The following is a 17688-nucleotide window of genomic DNA, read 5'->3' as shown; positions in this document are numbered from 1 at the left end:
TTTTATACACCTTCATTTCTTACCTTGTTTGCTTAACACAAGAGTTTATTACTTCCATTGTTGATACGGGAATACAGTGAGAGCTCTGGTTAGAAGAGCTAACGCAATTCCCCACCCATAACTTGATTGCAGTCCTCCTTCCCTCTGCCTCTGCTTACCAGAGAACAAGACAATGCAAGTGCTCTGTAGCTGCTTTCTAGAGGGTTCATTTCAAAAGGCAGGCAGGCAGGAGGGGGGATTATCAGGGGGAGCAGGATAGACTCTTAGGTGATAAATATGTGAGCCTCTGGGAACTTCGCGCTGAGAGATTTGGTAGTTTAAAGCTTAGGAACTAGACATAAATTTTCTCTCTTCCTAGGGTGCTGTTCTCTATGGTGTCAGGAGTATGATTTTCTCCTTGGGATGTAGTTATGGGGGTTGAATATGCAAAGGAAACAAACCTTTTGGCAATTTGAGGAAGTATTTTATTGCTTGTAGCACATTCACGTACAAGCATGTTTAAGTTAAAATGCCGCTGGGGGATTTTATCCACTTGGCCTCCCTTTTGGTCTGTATGCATTTCCAGTATTGTGTGTATTCCCGATACTGTTGAGCTGAGTCCCTGTTAAAGTTCTTTGACATGTTCTGCGTTGGGTAGCTCTGGTACCACAACCTTCACTCTGCCTGTCTCGAGACACCTGCCTTTTATCTCTCAAGAACAGAGGGCACCCAATGAATCTGAAAGGCAACAAACCTTAAAACTGAGCAAAGGAAATGAATGTTTACACAACCAGTGGAACTCACTGCCACAAGATGTCCCTGAGGCCAAGGGCTTAGGACATAAAGAATGATTAGACACTGGTGGATGTTCTCATCTACAGTTAATCGTTTTTTAAATCCTGTGTAAATAAGGGATATAAACTCTCATACTTCAGAGCACAAATCAGTCACTAACTGCCTGAGGCTAAGATGAGATTTTCCTCATAGGTAGGTAATTGTCCATGAATGGGTTATTGTGTAATCTCTGAAACAACTGGTACTGGCCAGTTTTGCAGCCAGCATGCTGGACTAGATGGAGCATAAGTTTGATTCGGGCTGGCATTTCTATGTTCAATAAGGACAAATGCAAAGTACTCCAGTTAGGAAGGAACAATCAGTTGCACACATACAAAATGGGAAATGACTGCCTAGGAAGGAGTACTGCGGAAAGGGATCTTGGGGTCATAATGGATCACAAGCTAAATATGAGTCAACAGTGTAACACTGTTGCAAAAAAAAGCAAACATGATTCTGGGATGTATTAGAAGGAGTGTTGTAAGCAAGACATGGAAAGTAATTCTTCCACTCTGCTCCACGCTGATTAAGCCTCAGCTGGAGTATTGTGTCCAGTTCTGGGTGCCACATTTCAAGAAAGAGGTGGACAAATTGGAGAAAGTCCAGAGAAGAGCAACAGAAATGATTAAAGGTCTAGAAAACATGACCTGTGAGGGAAGATTGAAAAAACTGGGTTTGTTTCAGTCTGGAGAAGAGAAGACTGAGAGGAGACATTACAGTTTTTGTTACAAGGAGGAGGGAGGTAAATTGTTCTCAACCTCTGAGGATAGGACAAGACGCAATGGGCTTAAACTGGAGCAAGGGCGGTTTAGGTTGGACATTAGGAAAAACTTCCTAACTGTCAGAGTGGTTAAGCACTGGAATAAATTGCCTAGGGAGGTTGTGGAATCTCCATCATTGGAGATTAAGAGTAGGTTGGACAAACACCTGTCAAGGATGGTCTAGAAGATACTTAGTCCTGCCATGAGTGCAGGGGACTGACTAGATGACCTCTCAAGGTCCCTTCCAGTCCTACGATTCTGTGATTCTATGTTGTTCATTACTATTTAAGCCCTTAATTTCCTAGGCCAGTTGGAATGTCATGGGCAAGAGTCCTACTTGGCACTTACAGGCCGGTTTCTGCAGGTTGCATCCCTGTTTGCTCAGTCCTGTGCAAAGCCAGGCTGAGGTCACATGGTGTTGAGTCTTTAATGTCACTGGAATTCTGGATTCATTCAATGTCCGTTGTGGACTGGTCAAAGACTGGCGAGGCTGGAGAGTGTCCCTAGGTGAAGCGACCCCAGAGAAGGGTTTTCAGAAATCACAGTTTGTAAATCAATAAACTCTCCTCTTAAGAGTTTCGAGTCTCATGAACAAAAAGTTAGTGTATGCCGAATGAAAGCCATGTAACGTGAGCCAGAGTCCTCAGCAAAATGACTGACTGCTTCCTTCACACCACCTAAATCTCTGACTTGCCCAGGCAACTGGCTGGCACTGGCATCGGATCTAGACCTAGTCTTCTCGGCATTGGCATGCGGCTCTTAGCTAGCAGATGTTCTGGTTATTAACAAGTACCTGGGTGCGTTTATTCCTTGTACCCTCTTTTTCTCTGTAGTGAAAGCCTTGTTCTGTTCTTCTATCACTATCACCCCAATGTATTTTGACCATGTTGAGTTAATTATCTTTATTACATGCTGCTATTTTTCTCAGTTCTTACAGGCTTAAACTGCAGTATGGAGCTAAATATTTAGTGCATTTGCCTGGCAGATCTGGCACCCAGCTCTGCCTCTAAAATCGAGGCAGAGTGCTTTATCCACTTAATGAGAAAAGGAGTACTTGTGGCACCTTAGAGACTAACCAATTTATTTGAGCATAAGCTTTCGTGAGCTACAGCTCACTTCATCGGATGCATAAAGTGGAAAGTACAATGAGGAGATTTTATATATACACACAGACAGACCATGAAAAAATATACATTGTAAGGAGAGTGATCACTTAAGATGAGCTATTACCAGCAGGAGAGTGCGGTGGGGGGAGAGAAAACCTTTTGAAGTGATAATCAAGGTGGGCCATTTCCAGCGCATTTCCAGGAGTTAACAAGAATGTCTGAGGAACAGTGTGGGGGGGGGGAGGAATAAACAAGAGGAAATAGTTTCACTTAGTATAATGACTCAAGCACTGCCAGTCTCTATTCAAGCCTAAGTTAATTGTATCCAATTTGCAAATTAATTCCAATTCAGCAGTCTCTCCTTGGAGTCTGTTTTGGAGGGTTTTTTTGTTGAAGGATACTCACTTGGAGATCAGAAATCGAGTGACCAGAGAGATTGAAGTGTTCTCCGACTGGTTTATGAATGTTCTAATTCTTGACATCTGATTTGTGTCCATTTATTCTTTTACGTAGAGACTGTCCAGTTTGACCAATGTACATGGCAGAGGGGCATTGCTGGCACATGATGGCATATATCACATTGCTGGATGTGCAGGTGAACGAGCCTCTGATAGTGTGGCTGATGTTAGTAGGCCCTGTGATGGTGTCCCCTGAATAGATATGTGGGCACAATTGGCAACGGGCTTTGTTGCAAGGATAGGTTCCTGGGTTAGTGGTTCTGTTGTGTGCTGTGTGGTTGCTGGTGAGTATTTGCTTCAGGTTGGGGGGCTGTCTGTAGGCAAGGACTGGCCTGTCTCCCAAGATTTGTGAGAGTGATGGGTCATCCTTCAGGATAGGTTGTAGATCCTTGATGATGCGTTGGAGAGGTTTTAGTTGGGGGCTGAAGGTGATGGCTAGTGGCGTTCTGTTACTTTCTTTGTTGGGCCTGTCCTGTAGTAGGTGACTTCTGGGTACCCTTCTGGCTCTGTCAGTCTGTTTCTTCACTTCAGCAGGTGGGTATTGTAGTTGTAAGAATGCTTGGTAGAGATCTTGTAGGTGTTTGTCTCTGTCTGAGGGGTTGGAGCAAATGCGGTTGTATCGTAGAGCTTGGCTGTAGACAATGGATCGTGTGGTGTGGTCTGGGTGAAAGCTGGAGGCATGTAGGTAGGAATAGCAGTCAGTAGGTTTCCGGTATAGGGTGGAGTTTATGTGACCATCACTTATTAGCACTGTAGTGTCCAGGAAGTGGATCTCTTGTGTGGACTGATCCAGGCTGAGGTTGATGGTGGGAAGGAAATTGTTGAAATCATGGTGGAGTTCCTCAAGGGCTTCTTTTCCATGGGTCCAGATGATGAAGATGTCATCAATATAGTGCAAGTAGAGTAGGGGCATTAGGGGATGAGAGCTGAGGAAGCGTTGTTCTAAGTCAGCCATAAAAATGTTGGCATACTGTGGGGCCATGCAGGTACCCATAGCAGTGCCGCTGATTTGAAGGTACACATTGTCCCCATATGTAAAATAGTTATGGGTAAGGACAAAGTCACAAAGTTCAGCCACCAGGTTAGCCGTGACATTATCGGGGATAGTGTTCCTGACGGCTTGTAGTCCATCTTTGTGTGGAATGTTGGTGTAGAGGGCTTCTACATCCATAGTGGCCAGGATGGTGTTTTCAGGAAGATCACCGATGGATTGTAGTTTCCTCAGGAAGTCAGTGGTGTCTCGAAGATAGCTGGGAGTGCTGGTAGCGTAGGGCCTGAGGAGGGAGTCTACATAGCCAGACAATCCTGGTGTCAGGGTGCCAATGCCTGAGATGATGGGGCGCCCACGATTTCTAGGTTTATGGATCTTGGGTAGCAGACAGAATATCCCAGGTCGAAGTTCCAGGGGTGCGTCTGTGCGGATTTGTTCTTGTGCTTTTTCAGGGAGTTTCTTGAGCAAATGCTGTAGTTTCTTTTGGTAACCCTCAGTGGGATCATAGGGTAATGGCTTGTAGAAAGTGGTGTTGGAGAGCTGCCGAGCAGCCTCTTGTTCATATTCCGACTTATTCATGATGACAACAGCACCTCCTTTGTCAGCCTTTTTGATTATGACGTCAGAGTTGTTTCTGAGGCTGTGGATGTGTTCCGCATTGTGTTCCGCATGGCTGAGGTTATGGGGCAAGTGATGCTGCTTTTCCACAATTTCAGCCCATGCACATCGGCGGAAGCACTCTATGTAGAAGTCTAGTCTGCTGTTTCGACTTTCAGGAGGAGTCCACCTAGAATCCTTCTTTTTGTAGTGTTGGTAGGAAGGTCTCTGTGGATTAGTATGTTGTTCAGAGGTGTGTTGGGAATATTCCTTGAGGTGGAGACGTCGAAAATAGGCTTCTAGGTCACCACAGAACTGTGTCATGTTCGTGGGAGTGGAGGGGCAGAAGGAGAGGCCCCGAGATAGGACAGATTCTTCTGCTGGGTTAAGAGTATCGTTGGATAGATTAACAATATTGCTGGGTGGGTTAAGGGAACCATTGCTGTGGCCCCTTGTGGCATGTAGTAGTTTAGATAATTTAGTGTCCTTTTTCTTTTGTAGAGAAGCAAAGTGTGTGTTGTAAATGGCTTGTCTAGTTTTAGTAAAGTCCAGCCACGAGGAAGTTTGTGTCGAAGGTTGTTTTTTTTATGAGAGTATCCAGTTTTGAGAGCTCATTCTTAATCTTTCCCTGTTTGCTGTAGAGGATGTTGATCCGGTGGTTCCGCAGTTTCTTTGAGAGCGTGTGACGCAAGCTGTCAACATAGTCTGTGTGGTATGTAGATTGTAATGGATTTTTTACCTTCAGTCCTTTTGGTACAATGTCCATCTGTTTGCATTTGGAAAGGAAGATGATGTCTGTCTGTATCTGTACAAGTTTGTTCATGAAGTTGATAGATTTCCACTCCATACGGCTAAATGCAGTGCCTTGCATAATGACACGGCTGCTACTCTGAAACCACTTAATGAGATAATTCTTCCCGCAGGTCCAGTGACCGTATTTCACCACCTGTTGTATGGGGGAGGGGAGTTAATGATTAAAGAGATTTCCCTATGTACACAGATGGGGTTGTTTAACCAGCCATGCAGCCAGAAAGGGGAATGCAAGACTTGCCTTGCTGCTGGGTTTCAGAGAAGGGGAGACTGAGTTGGATTTTGGTAGGGATGGCCTTGGCTTCCTTCTCTCACAGGCTTTATCACCTCCGTGTTTGAGAGCAAAGAAGGAAGTGCTGCTGTCATTGTAGAAATGAGTTGTCACTGTTCTCAGCCATTGCTAGGCTAGAGTGCCAGGAGAACACAGTCTGTGGCTACTAGAAGATGAAACCCTGGGACTGTAGCTGACCTTTACTTGGTTTGCTCTGTCTTCTCTCAGGCCTTGCTGAAAATGGACTGCCAGGGGCTGGTCGTCAGGCTCATTCAGGACTTTGTGCTCCTGACCACGGCCGTGGAAGTGGCTCAGCGCTGGAGGGAGCTGGCAGAGAAGCTAGCCAAGGTCTCCAAACAACAGATGGATGCCTATGAAGCCCCCCACCGAGACAGGAATGGAGTGGTGGACAGTGAGGTGAGACTAGATTTTAAAATCCCTTAAAGCCCTGCAGTGTGACTGGTGGTGTGCAATAGCCTGGTTTCGGCTGCCTTTTTTGTGTTTTTGGCTGAGGTGTCAGCAAATAAGAACGCTCCTTTGGCGATGGCGAGCCAGAGCAAGGTTCCTTCCCATCGGGAGAGGTAAGTGTGCCTGAAAGTGGCCCCTAGAGAAGAAGCTCCATTGGTCTTTGAGTCTGAGAAGCTGCCTGCAGGGGGAGCGAGTGTTTCCTCTTCACAATTGTCCAATTTTCCCTTTCTGAAAGGGAGGCAAATCACAGTGTGTTCCTGCTGATGGCTTGTGATGCCCTGATTGACACTCATACCCTCCCCCCCCCCCCCACACACACCTCTATGGGAGTGGAGCAATGAACCCGCCAGTGTAGACTCAGTACTCACATCTCACAGGGTGGTTTTGGTTTGGGGTGGGCTGGACGCTGGTCAGTTTCAATCATCTCTCTGCTGCTCCTTTAAAAAGAAATAGCACCTCAATGACTGACTGAAATCCTGGGGTCACTTCAGTTTGAATAACTTTTGACCCACTCTCTTATGCTGCCCTCTGGCTTGAGCTGAGGTTTTTCCCCAAACCGGGGGCTCTTGTTGGGTTCATTGTTCACATTTTGTTAGGGGAAATAGGGATCAGTATGCTGGGCTGAGATCTGACCACGGCAGGCCTCTAGCCGTCATCCTCTTCCCCACGGGTCCAGCTTTGCACAGCTTGGCTGGGCGTGCTGCAGGGTTCTGGCAGCAGCAGGGTCGCCTTGCTATGAAGCATCACGAGCTGATGAGCAAACAGCCCGACTCTGGGCTTGGGCCCTGATTCAGCAAAGCGCAGGCTTGAGCCTCACTGAAGTTGATGGCATTTAAACCAGGGCTGTCGAGTAATCGCAGTTAACTCACGCAATTAACTCAAAAAAAAAAAATTGTGATTAAAAAAAATTCAGCAATAGAATACCAATTGAAATGTATTAAATGTTTTGGATTTTTTTCTACTTTTTCAAATATATTGATTTCTATTACAACACAGAATACAAGGTGTACAGTGCTCACTTTATATTATTTTTATTACAAATATTTGCACTGTAAAATAAACCAAAGAAATAGTATTTTTCAGTTCATCTCATACAAGTATTGTAGTGTGCAATCTCTGTTCTGAAAGATTTCAGAGTAGCAGCCGTGTTCGTCTGTATCTGCAAAAAGAAAAGGAGTACTTGTGGCACCTTAGAGACTAACCAATTCATTTGAGCATAAGCTTTCATGAGCTACAGCTCACTTCATCAGATGCATAGAATGGAACATATAGTAAGAAGATATGTATATATACATACAGAGAACATGAAAAGGTGGAAGTTGCCATACCAACTGTAAGAGGCTAATTAATTAAGATGAGCTATTATCAGCAGGAGAAAAAAAACTTTTGTAGTGATAATCAAGATGAATCAATTGAATCTATTTTCCCGTGTTTTGAATCTATTTTGCCACATCTTTCCAGCAAGTTAAAGAAGTATGGGCTGGATGAATGGACTAGAAGATGGATAGAAAGCTGGCTACATCATCGGGCTCAACGGGTAGTGATCAATGGCTTCATGTCTAGTTGGCAGCCGGTATCAAGCGGAGTGCCCCAAGGGTTGGTCCTCGGGCCGGTTTTGTTCAATATCTTCATTAATGATCTGGAGGATGGCGTGGATTGCACTCTCAGCAAGTTTGCAGATGACACTAAACTGGGAGGAGAGGTAGATACGCTGGAGGGTAGGGATAGGATACAGAGGGACCTAGACAAATTAGAGGACTGGGCCAAAAGAAATCTGATGAGGTTCAACAAGGACAAGTGCAGAGTCCTGCATTTAGGACAGAAGAATCCCATGCACCGCTACAGACTAGGGACCAAATGGCTCGGCAGCAGTTCTGCAGAAAAGAACCTAGGGGTTACAGTGGACAAGAAGCTGGATATGAGTCAACAGTGTGCCCTTGTTGCCAAGAAGGCCAATGGCATTTTGGGATGTATAAGGAGGGGCATTGCCAGCAGATTGAGGGACGTGATCGTTCCCCTCTATTCGAGATTGGTGAGGCCTCATCTGGAGTACTGTGTCCAGTTTTGGGCCCCACACTACAAGAAGGATGTGGAAAAATTGGAGAGAGTCCAGCAGAGGGCAACAAAAATGATTAGGGGTCTGGAACACATGACTTACGAGGAGAAGCTGAGGGAACTGGGATTGTTTAGTCTGCGGAAGAGAAGAATGAGGGGGGATTTGATAGCTGCTTTCAAGTACCTGAAAGGGGGTACCAAAGAGGATGGCTCTAGACTGTTCTGAGTGCTAGCAGATGACCGAACAAGGAGTAATGGTCTCAAGTTGCAGTGGGGGAGGTTTAGGTTGGATATTAGGAAAAACTTTTTCACTAGGAGGGTGGTGAAGAACTGGAATGCGTTATCTAGGGAGGTGGTGGAATCTTCTTCCTTTGAAGGTTTTTAAGGTCAGGCTTGACAAAGCCCTGGCTGGGATGATTTAATTGGGGATTGGTCCTGCTTTGATCAGGGGGTTGGACTAGATGACCTCCTGAAGTCCCTTCCGACCCTGATATTCTGTGAGTCTATGTTAAGTATCCTCATACCTTCTTGTCAACTGTCTGAAATGGGCCATCTTGATAACCATTACAAAAGTTTTTTTTTCTCCTGCTGATAATAGCTCATCTTAATTAATTAGCCTCTTAGAGTTGGTATGGCAACTTCCACCTTTTCATGTTCTCTGTATGTATATATTTCTTCTTTCTATATGTTCCATCTATGCATCTGATGAAGTGGGATGTAGCCCACAAAAGCTTATGCTCAAATAAATTTGTTAGTCTCTAAGGTGCCACAAGTACTCCTTTTCTTTCTGTTGTGAAAGTGGAACTTACAAATGCAGATTTTTTTTGTTATAAACATAACTGCACTCAAAAACAAAACAATGTAAAACTTTAGAGCTTACAAGTCCACTCAGTCCTACTTCTTGTTCAGCCAACTGATAAACAAGTTTGTTTACATTTACGGGACATAATACCTCCTGCTTCTTATTTACAATGTCACCTGAAAGTGACAACAGGCGTTCGCACTGCATGTTTGTAGCTGGCACTGCAAGTTTATGTGCCAGATATGCTAAACATTCGTACGTCCCTTCATGCTTCAGCCACCATTCCGAGGACCTGCTTCCATGCTGATGATACTCGTTAAAAACAAAAAAAGCGTTAATTAAATTATACTATTCTACCCCAAGGAGTTCAGTCAATCTCCTACTCTGTTTTAGCTGCACTCTGCCATATATTTCATGTTCTAGCAGTCTCAGATGATGACCCAGCACATGTTGTTCATTTTAAGAACACTTTCACTGCAGATTTCACAAAACGCAAAGAAGATACCAATGTGAGATTTCTAAAGATAGATACAGCACTCAACCCAAGGTTTAAGAATCTGAAGTGCTGTCCAAAATCTGAGAGGGATGATGAGGTACGGAGCATGTGCTCAGAAGTCTTAAAAGAGCAACACTCCTACGCGGAAACCACAGAACCCGAACCACCAAAAAAGAAAATCAACCTTCTGCTGGTGGCATCTGACTCATGATGATGAAAACGAACATGCGTCCATCTGCACTGTTTTGGATTGTTATTGAGCAGAATGTCTCATTAGCATGGAAGCATGCCCTTTAGAATAGTGGTTGCGAAGCATGAAGGGACATATGTATCTTTAGCGAATCTAGCATATAAATATCTTGTGACGCTGGCTAAAACAGTGCCATGTGAACACCTGTTCTCACTTTCAGGTGACATTGTAAACAAGAAGCGGGCAGCATTATCTCCTGCAAATGTAAACAAACTTGTTTGTCTGAGTGACTGACTGAACAAGAAGTAGGACTGAATGGACTTTTGTAGACTCTAAAGTTTTACATTGTTTTATTTTTAAATGCAGTTTTTTTGTACATAATTCTACATCTGTAAGTTCAACTTTCATGATAAAGAGATTGTATTACAGTACTAGTATGAGGTGAATTCTTTTGTTTTTATAGCACAAATATTTGTAATAAAAAATAAATATAAAGTGAGTACTGTACGCTTTGTGTTCTTTGTAATTGAAATCAATATATTTGAAAATGAAGAAAACATCCATAAATATTTAAATAAATGATATTCTATTAACAGTGCGATTAATCATGCGATTAATTTTTTTAATTGCTTGACAGCCCTAATTTAAACACTTGCTTGAAGCTGAATGTGTGCAAGTCCCTTGCTGAATAGGTAGGGCCCTACCAAATTCACAGCTGTGAACAACGCATCACAGACCGTGAAATCTGGTCTTTTGTGTGCTTTTACCCTATACTATACAGATTTCACGGGGGGAGACCAGAGTTTCTCAAATTGTGTGTCCTGACCCAAAAGGGAGTTGTGAGGGGTCACAAGGTTATTTTAGGCGGGGGGGGGGGGGGGGCGGTATTGCCAACGTTCTGCACTGCTGCCTTCAGAACCGGGTGGCCGGAGAGCGGCGGCTGCTGACTGAGGGCCCAGCTCTGCAGGCAGCAGCACAGAAGTAAGGGTGGCTGTCCCACACCAGGCCGTCCGTCCTTCTACATTGCTGCTGGCAGCGGCTCTGCCTTCAGAGCTGGGCTCCCGGCCTGCAGCCACTGCTCTCCAGCTGCCAGCTCTGAAGGCAGCACCAGCAGCTCAGAAGTAAGGATAGCAGTACCGCAAAGCCCCATACACTAACCTTGCGACTCCCACCACACAACTCATTTCAGGGTCAGGACCCCTACAATTAGTCTCCTGAAATTTCAGATTGAAATAGCTGAAAGCATGATTTTACAACTTTTAAAATCCTATGACCGTGAAATTGACCAGAATGGACCGTGAATTTGGTAGGGCCCTATGAATCGGGATGGACATAAGCCCTTTGCGGGATGGGCAAATATCCCGCTCCAGTGTTGTGTGTTCTCCAAAGCATTCAGCTGGGCCAGAGCCTCTTCTAGTATTGCCATCCCTGTGCCCCGAAGCAGCCACAGAAATTCCCAGCAAACTGCTACATTTCTGTAGCAGAGCAGTGTCTAGTCTAAGTAACAAGAACAGATCTCTCAATTCTGTTGGGGTTTGCTTTCTCTTTTTGTCTCTCCGGCATGGAACACAGGCCATGTGGAAACCAGCCTACGACTTTCTGCTAACCTGGAGCAACCAGATTGGAGATAGCTACCGAGATGTCATCCAGGAGCTGCACATAGGGCTGGATAAGATGAAGAACCCCATCACCAAGCGCTGGAAACATTTAACAGGAACCCTGATCTTAGTCAATTCCTTGGACATACTCCGTGCAGCCGCCTTTAGCCCTCCAGACCATGAAGATTTTGCCATCTGATGGCGGGGATTCCTGACATGTTTAAATCTTCCTGGTTTTAGCCAAGGACAAAAAACAGGTGGGAGCTGACAAAAGGCCAAAGTTTGAATGTTCGCACTGGGACTGGAATCGCACAGTGAAGCGGGACCTCTTTTGAGTGTTCTCCCTCATGTAGAAAGAGTCCAGAAGAGCTGGGTTTTCTCTGCTGGGGGGTTGATACCAGTTACACCACTTTCTATTTGTAAAGTTTAACAGTGGGGGGGAACCCCACACTTATTTTTTAGACGTTTGCAAATAAATATCTAATTTTGTAATGAGCAACAAAGGTTGAAACCACTTTGATGGGAGAAATGTTGCATTTTTACATTGTGTAGGAACTTTTTTAAATGATCACTTCTGAAATTGACCATGAATCATGTAAATATGTATTTAAAACAAAGCACATTGTGAATTTCTCCTTTCCCTTCTCTCAACCCCCCCCCCCCCCACCCCTTATAAGGTTTTCTATAGTGTGAGACTCTGGAATCACTGTTTTATATTCACCATTGCAGTAACTCTGAACCTCCTGCAGCCCTGAGAAAGTGTTACAAAGAAAAGCAGTTGAACTTGTTTTCCCAGTAGCTCTCTCTGATCTGTTTTTTTATATATACACTTTTTCTAATGTCTGGATCTGGAAATACACAATACCTATTTTTCAAATGTACCACTGCAGTTCTTAACTTGAAGAGTCAGTGCTGCCTTAGCACTCAGGCAAAGGGGGGCATCCCTCCTGCTTGCTGCTACAATTAGCATTCTGGAAGGAGCCGAAAAGATTTCTGGTTCAGTGGCGTTTCCTCCCTTTCTTCCCTCTTTATCTTTTTCAGGGACATTAACTACAAAGCTGCCAGTCTCCTTGAAGGTAACTTTTCTCTCTACTGACTGCTCTGTACTGCAATAAGAGCATCTTGGTGATCTCTGCTGGGGACCTGCATGTGCCAGAAGTGGTCAGGAGAGAAGAGCTGTATTAGATGTCATTTTAAAAAATGTCTTTGCTAAGTTGGGATCTGATCCAAAGCTCATTGGAGTCGGTGGGAGTTATGTTGACTTAGGTGCCATTTCAGTCAGGCTCTTGAAGTTTTAGGGTTTGATCCAAAGACCATTCAAGTTGGTGGTGAGACTACCAGTGACTTCCCTGAGCTTTGGATTGGGCCCCTCAAGGCTACTGACCTCCAGTCTGCCATGTAATAATCCTCGGTCAGAGAAATGGTTACACTGATCTGAAATCTTACCCCTTCTGTGAACAGCCACCTCCCTTTTGAATGATCCTCTCTCCCTCCACCTCTGAAATGTTTCACACAGAGGGAAAACCTATTTTTGCACAGAACGAAGACGTTTATTTTGAGTGTGAAATCACATAAAATAACAATGCCCCACGCAGTGAAAAACTGGTGAAAATGTTCCCTATTAAACCTGTTGTTGCTGGGTTGATCACCGAGATTGGAAGTCTATTTTTATTCCTTGAACTTTATATCGACGAGCGAGAGGTTGGTGTGACCTCGCTAGAAACATCGTGGTCTTGTATTGACGGATCCATGATCGCAGGTTTCCAGGAGATAATGGCGCAATTCTTTTTCTCCATTGTCAAGTTCCTGTAGAGGAGGCAACAGCTGGTGTCAGTCCTCCATCCACCAGTGGGTTTGCTCTGAACAGTTTTTTGCTGACCGGCCTCACAGGACCGTCTCATCCAGTGTCTAAAATAAAAACTGCTTGGTGCAGTCTGCCTGCACCACACGACAGGCAGACCTTAGACGTATTCTTGTGACCCCAAGTGACTTGTGTGTCCAGGCAGGCGCTGCCAGAATCTCCCGAGAGTAGAGCGACAAGTGAGACACGTGTGGCTTCTGGGAACCCCGCTCCTCCAAAGAACGGAGACACAGTTTAATGGAGACTGTGCCTCAAATTTCCCCTCCAAATGTTACCCTGAAAGAATTTCCCTTCGAAACAAGTCTCCCACTAATGAAGAATAGCACCTTAATTTCATGGATTTTCTCCTCAGGGGCTTTAAGGCATTTCCTATGCAACTTATCATAGCACAGAGTTAAAACCTGGCAGGCAGTGACGCTCACATGCGGGCTCCTTTTTTTGTTGCTGTTGAAAGGGACAGACCACCTTAAATATTTTTTCATGCACCAACCTGAACGCTGCGTGGACATGCTGGAATCCTTGTGTAACAGAAGCTGAAGTTCAGTGCATTCCAAAAGCCTCTGACTGGCCACAGAGAGCAGACCTGCCTAAAGAGTTCACTCTGCCAAATGACGCCATGTGCATCAGCAGAGGGCTTGTAAGTAGTTGTTCAAAGCACAGACTTGTTGTGTTCTTCACCAAGCTAGCTGTTTAAAAGGCCATGATGGGTCTGCAGAGGCCTGGGCAGAGCTTGCTGAATGGCTTCAACAGGGGCTTTGCACAGGGATCTAGTTGGAGAATTAGGGTCTAACCTACTTCAGATGAAGACAGTGGGGAAGCAGGGTGGCCGTATCACTCTTACAGCAGCGTTTAATCTACCGGGCAGATGCTTTAGCCTCCTGGGATTCTTACAAGGTGGGAAATTACTGGCTAGTTTTGTTTTCCCAGATTTTCTGACTACCTCAGGTCCTGTACGCCCAGCTGGACATTTCAACGGAAGCAGAAACCTACCATTCTACCCCAGTCTAGTCTGTTCTTCCCCCTCCCAGAGAATCATTTGAGCCCAAACAACTGCAATGGTTTGGAATGAGTCGGTGTAATCACTGCGTGACTTTCCCACCCCCTCCCCTGTCCCCCCTTAATTTAAAAATCCGCCTCCCTTCACACACTAAAATCTACGTGTCCATTCAGATGCCTGTCACCCACCACTGTCAGGCCCTGCCGTGGAGCCTTGGGCTGGACGTTGCATTACTTTGGTATGGACAGCAATTGCTTATTGTACTTAACAGCTAATGTTTTTAAAAACTCTTTGGGAAATATATTACAATTAAAGCTGTTGTTTGAACACTCCGGAGAGGTCTCGATATGCTCTGTTTCCTGGGAAGTTGCCTCCGTCATAGGACTGTCTTGGTGCGTGGAACCTCTCTGGGTTCCCACTGGATGATCTCTTCCTCCAGCAGCTGGTTGACCCATTAGCCCCCTTCCCATCCGTGGCGTACCTGACAGAAACGAAATCAATATCTAGGAAACTGTCCGTGAAGCTTTGTACCTTCATCAAATTCTCAGCCAAGTTCTACTTCCCTCCTTGAAAGCAGCTCATCAAAACCAGAGCGGGGCTGCAACTTGACAGTCAAATATCTGCATAGGTTTAATTTTTTTCCAAGCTATAAAATCATTTGCATTCCCCATCCCCCAACCCCTCGCTGGTATTTGCATTTAAATACTAGACAGACTTACAATATTTGACTTTTAAAAATGAGAGGCACTTTGGCGGAGAAATGACTATGTGTGCTGCAGACATTTGTATTACTCAGCTGCTCCTCTTGCATTTTTCTGACCGGAGAAAACGATCAGATAATTCATCACTCTTGGAAGGTTCCTGTAAAGCCCCCGAGGAAGACGAGTGTGTGTGAAAATTCAGACAACGCTAGAGCAATTCCCCAAGATCCACCTGTGGTGTTACTTGCCCGATAGCACTGGGTGTGACTGCAACGATAGAACAGTTTCTGGTTTTTTACCTGAACAGTCGAACACCCGCTGGTTCCCACCTGTGGGCTGTCAGGTGGTTGTTAACAATCTAAGGAAACTCATGAGCTAAACAGGTGGCCAGATTTGGGCCTGGTGCAGCATTGGTAGCAGCTTTTGGAGGTCTGAATTGAGCTTGCACCTGTTCTGAAATTGCCCGGTCTTGGTAGTCCCTTCTAGTGGCACATGCGTTGGGTTCAGCCTGCTGACCTGGACGGCACGTGAGTGCACTGATTCTGGTGATTTCATTTCACTCCTGGTTCATGCAGTCGGGAAAGCTCACCTCATCCTTTGGCACAACTCTGCATGATGGGCACTTGTTGTTGCTTAAGAGTCTCGGCAGTGGGCCTAGGCCGCAGCGATATTCAGGAATGCTTTGCGTATGTAAGCGGGGGAGTGGTCCTGCTATTGGGGGGAACTTTCCTGGCTTCTGCACGACCCCGGTGAGGTGGGCTAGCGAAAGGATCTGAGTCCTCGCTCCCACTTCCTTTACCCAGAGGCCTCCCTGCCCTTGAGGACTCCCCTTCCACCCTCCTGTCTGGCAGAGTCCTCGTAACCCCAACAAGGCTGGGCCCAGGATTCCTGGGGGGCTCGACCCCCAACCCTGCTGTGGTCACCTAGGATAGGGGCTAGGGTGTCCCCACTCCGGGGTACTCTCTCTGCACTGGGCATTTCCCTGATCATTTCATACAATTTAAAGCAAATACAAGTTGTTTAATTAACAATTAATTTAAAAAAAGAACAAGGAAAAATGGGAAAGGTTAAAGGAAACACATCACCTCGCCCTGTGGCAGGGAACATCACAAACAGTGTCTCTAGACGTCAGGGCAGTTCACAGTCTGCTCCTTGTAGATCCCAGGCCTCCTTCTCCGGCCCTGGCTGTGCTGCAGGGATGCTGCGGGTTGAACACTTGCAATGGCCAGACCCCTCCAGGCTTTGGGCGGTGGGACCCTTCTTCCCACCATCAGCCCCCCGTCGAGTTAAGATCCCCCTCCCAGTCTGGCCTGCAAGGACGCTTGGCTGGGGGTGTCTTTCTGCGCTGGGCCCATTGCCCAAGGTCCCCCCTTGGCTGGCCCCAGTTGCTCACCACACCTGGCTCTGCGCCCAGCACAGGATCTGCTCCCCCTGGGCTGCTTCTGTGACTGCTCCCAACTCTGACCTGCTTCCTGGGCTGCTTTTCTGGTCCCTCTGGATCTGGCTCAGCTCTGCTCCCCAGCTCAGCTCGGGCCCCTGCTTTCTCCTTAGCTTGGCCCCACTCTGTCTGACGCAGGCAAATCCAGCTCACACGGAGAAGGGGACCCCCCGGCCTCCTGACTCCCTGATTAGCCTGCCCGCCCTGTCATTCGGGCTGACCTGGAGCGTTGGCCTCTCTCCATTGTTCCTGGGGTCTGACAGTCTCAGGGTCCTGATTTCCCATCGACCCTTCCCCCTTTGAGTACTGGGAGCTAGCAACCAAAACACCCCCACTGAATGTTAGTAAGGGGGCAACAGTCCCCTTACACATAACACCAGCCCGTTAGGCCTACTTCAGGACAGCGTTGCCTAGTCTTGTGACTTTCAATGTGACCCGAGTGATATTTGATGTTCTTAAAGCCTTAGCTCCTGGAGTCAGAAGATCATCTGAGAATCTGTTTACCTCTCTCCTGAAATGAAAATGTCTAGCACTTAGTGTTTCAGCTTCTCAGCACAAGGGGGAAATCTTGAAAATGTGATCACTACAGGCGCAAAACCAGCTGGCATTGAAAAGAACCCACAACTTTTTGTCAGTCTCACAATTTTTAAGTATGATTTGGGATGGGGGGAGGGGCTGGACTCATGAGCTAGAATAGTTGGTATTGGCTGGTGGGTGTTGGCAAGGTAAAGGCAGGGATATTAATCCATCCCCTTTGTGAGCATTAAATTAATTCCCCAAATCCAAATGCTGCAAATGGAAGGTTTGCAAAGCTGCAGCTCAGTGGAAATGTTTGTAAGAAGATCCTGGGTGTTTGCCCAGCGCTGTTTGGCTGACCCTTCCTTGGCCTTGGCTTTCAGAGGGAACGTGCCTTTGGAGAGCTAGTGGGACCTCAGCAAAACTGAACAGTCCTAGACCACAGGAAAACTCACCCAGGCCATTCAGAAGAGCCACTAACAGGAGGCTGTAGGCTCTGAGTCTGCACAATGCCCTAGTACACTATAAAGGCCAGATTTCCAGTGGTAATCGTGTGTTCGTACGTCTGACCCATGATCACAGATATCTGGACGAGGAGAAGGGGTGTGCATTGGGTATATTCACTGTGGCTTGGAAGTGTGTCCGCACAGCACTGGATGAGTTAATGGGTTGCTTCTTCGGCAGCCCTGCTCCCTGTGAGGGTCACTTGGGAGGTTTTCCTGATGTTCCCCCTGCAGAGCCCAGGGGGCTCAGGGAGCG

The 17688-nt window shown here is 46.1% G+C and overlaps 1 protein-coding gene across 1 annotated transcript in view; it reads left to right on the top strand.

Moving 5' to 3' along the window:
- Nucleotides 1-12028, top strand: part of SH3BP4 (SH3 domain binding protein 4) — a 129724-nt gene extending 117696 nt beyond the window's left edge. The window contains exons 4-5 of the mRNA XM_077830110.1: nt 6036-6224; nt 11391-12028. Coding sequence (XP_077686236.1) covers nt 6036-6224; nt 11391-11615 — 414 coding nt within the window. The 3' untranslated portion in view covers nt 11616-12028. The remainder of the gene's footprint in view (nt 1-6035; nt 6225-11390) is intronic.
- Nucleotides 12029-17688: the final 5660 nt, after the last annotated feature.

The sequence above is a fragment of the Eretmochelys imbricata genome, chromosome 11, assembly GCF_965152235.1.
Source record: "Eretmochelys imbricata isolate rEreImb1 chromosome 11, rEreImb1.hap1, whole genome shotgun sequence".
Taxonomy (NCBI): Eukaryota; Metazoa; Chordata; order Testudines; family Cheloniidae; genus Eretmochelys; species Eretmochelys imbricata.
The sequence above is the reverse complement of the archived record's forward strand: the minus strand, read 5'-3'. Positions and strand labels throughout refer to the sequence as shown.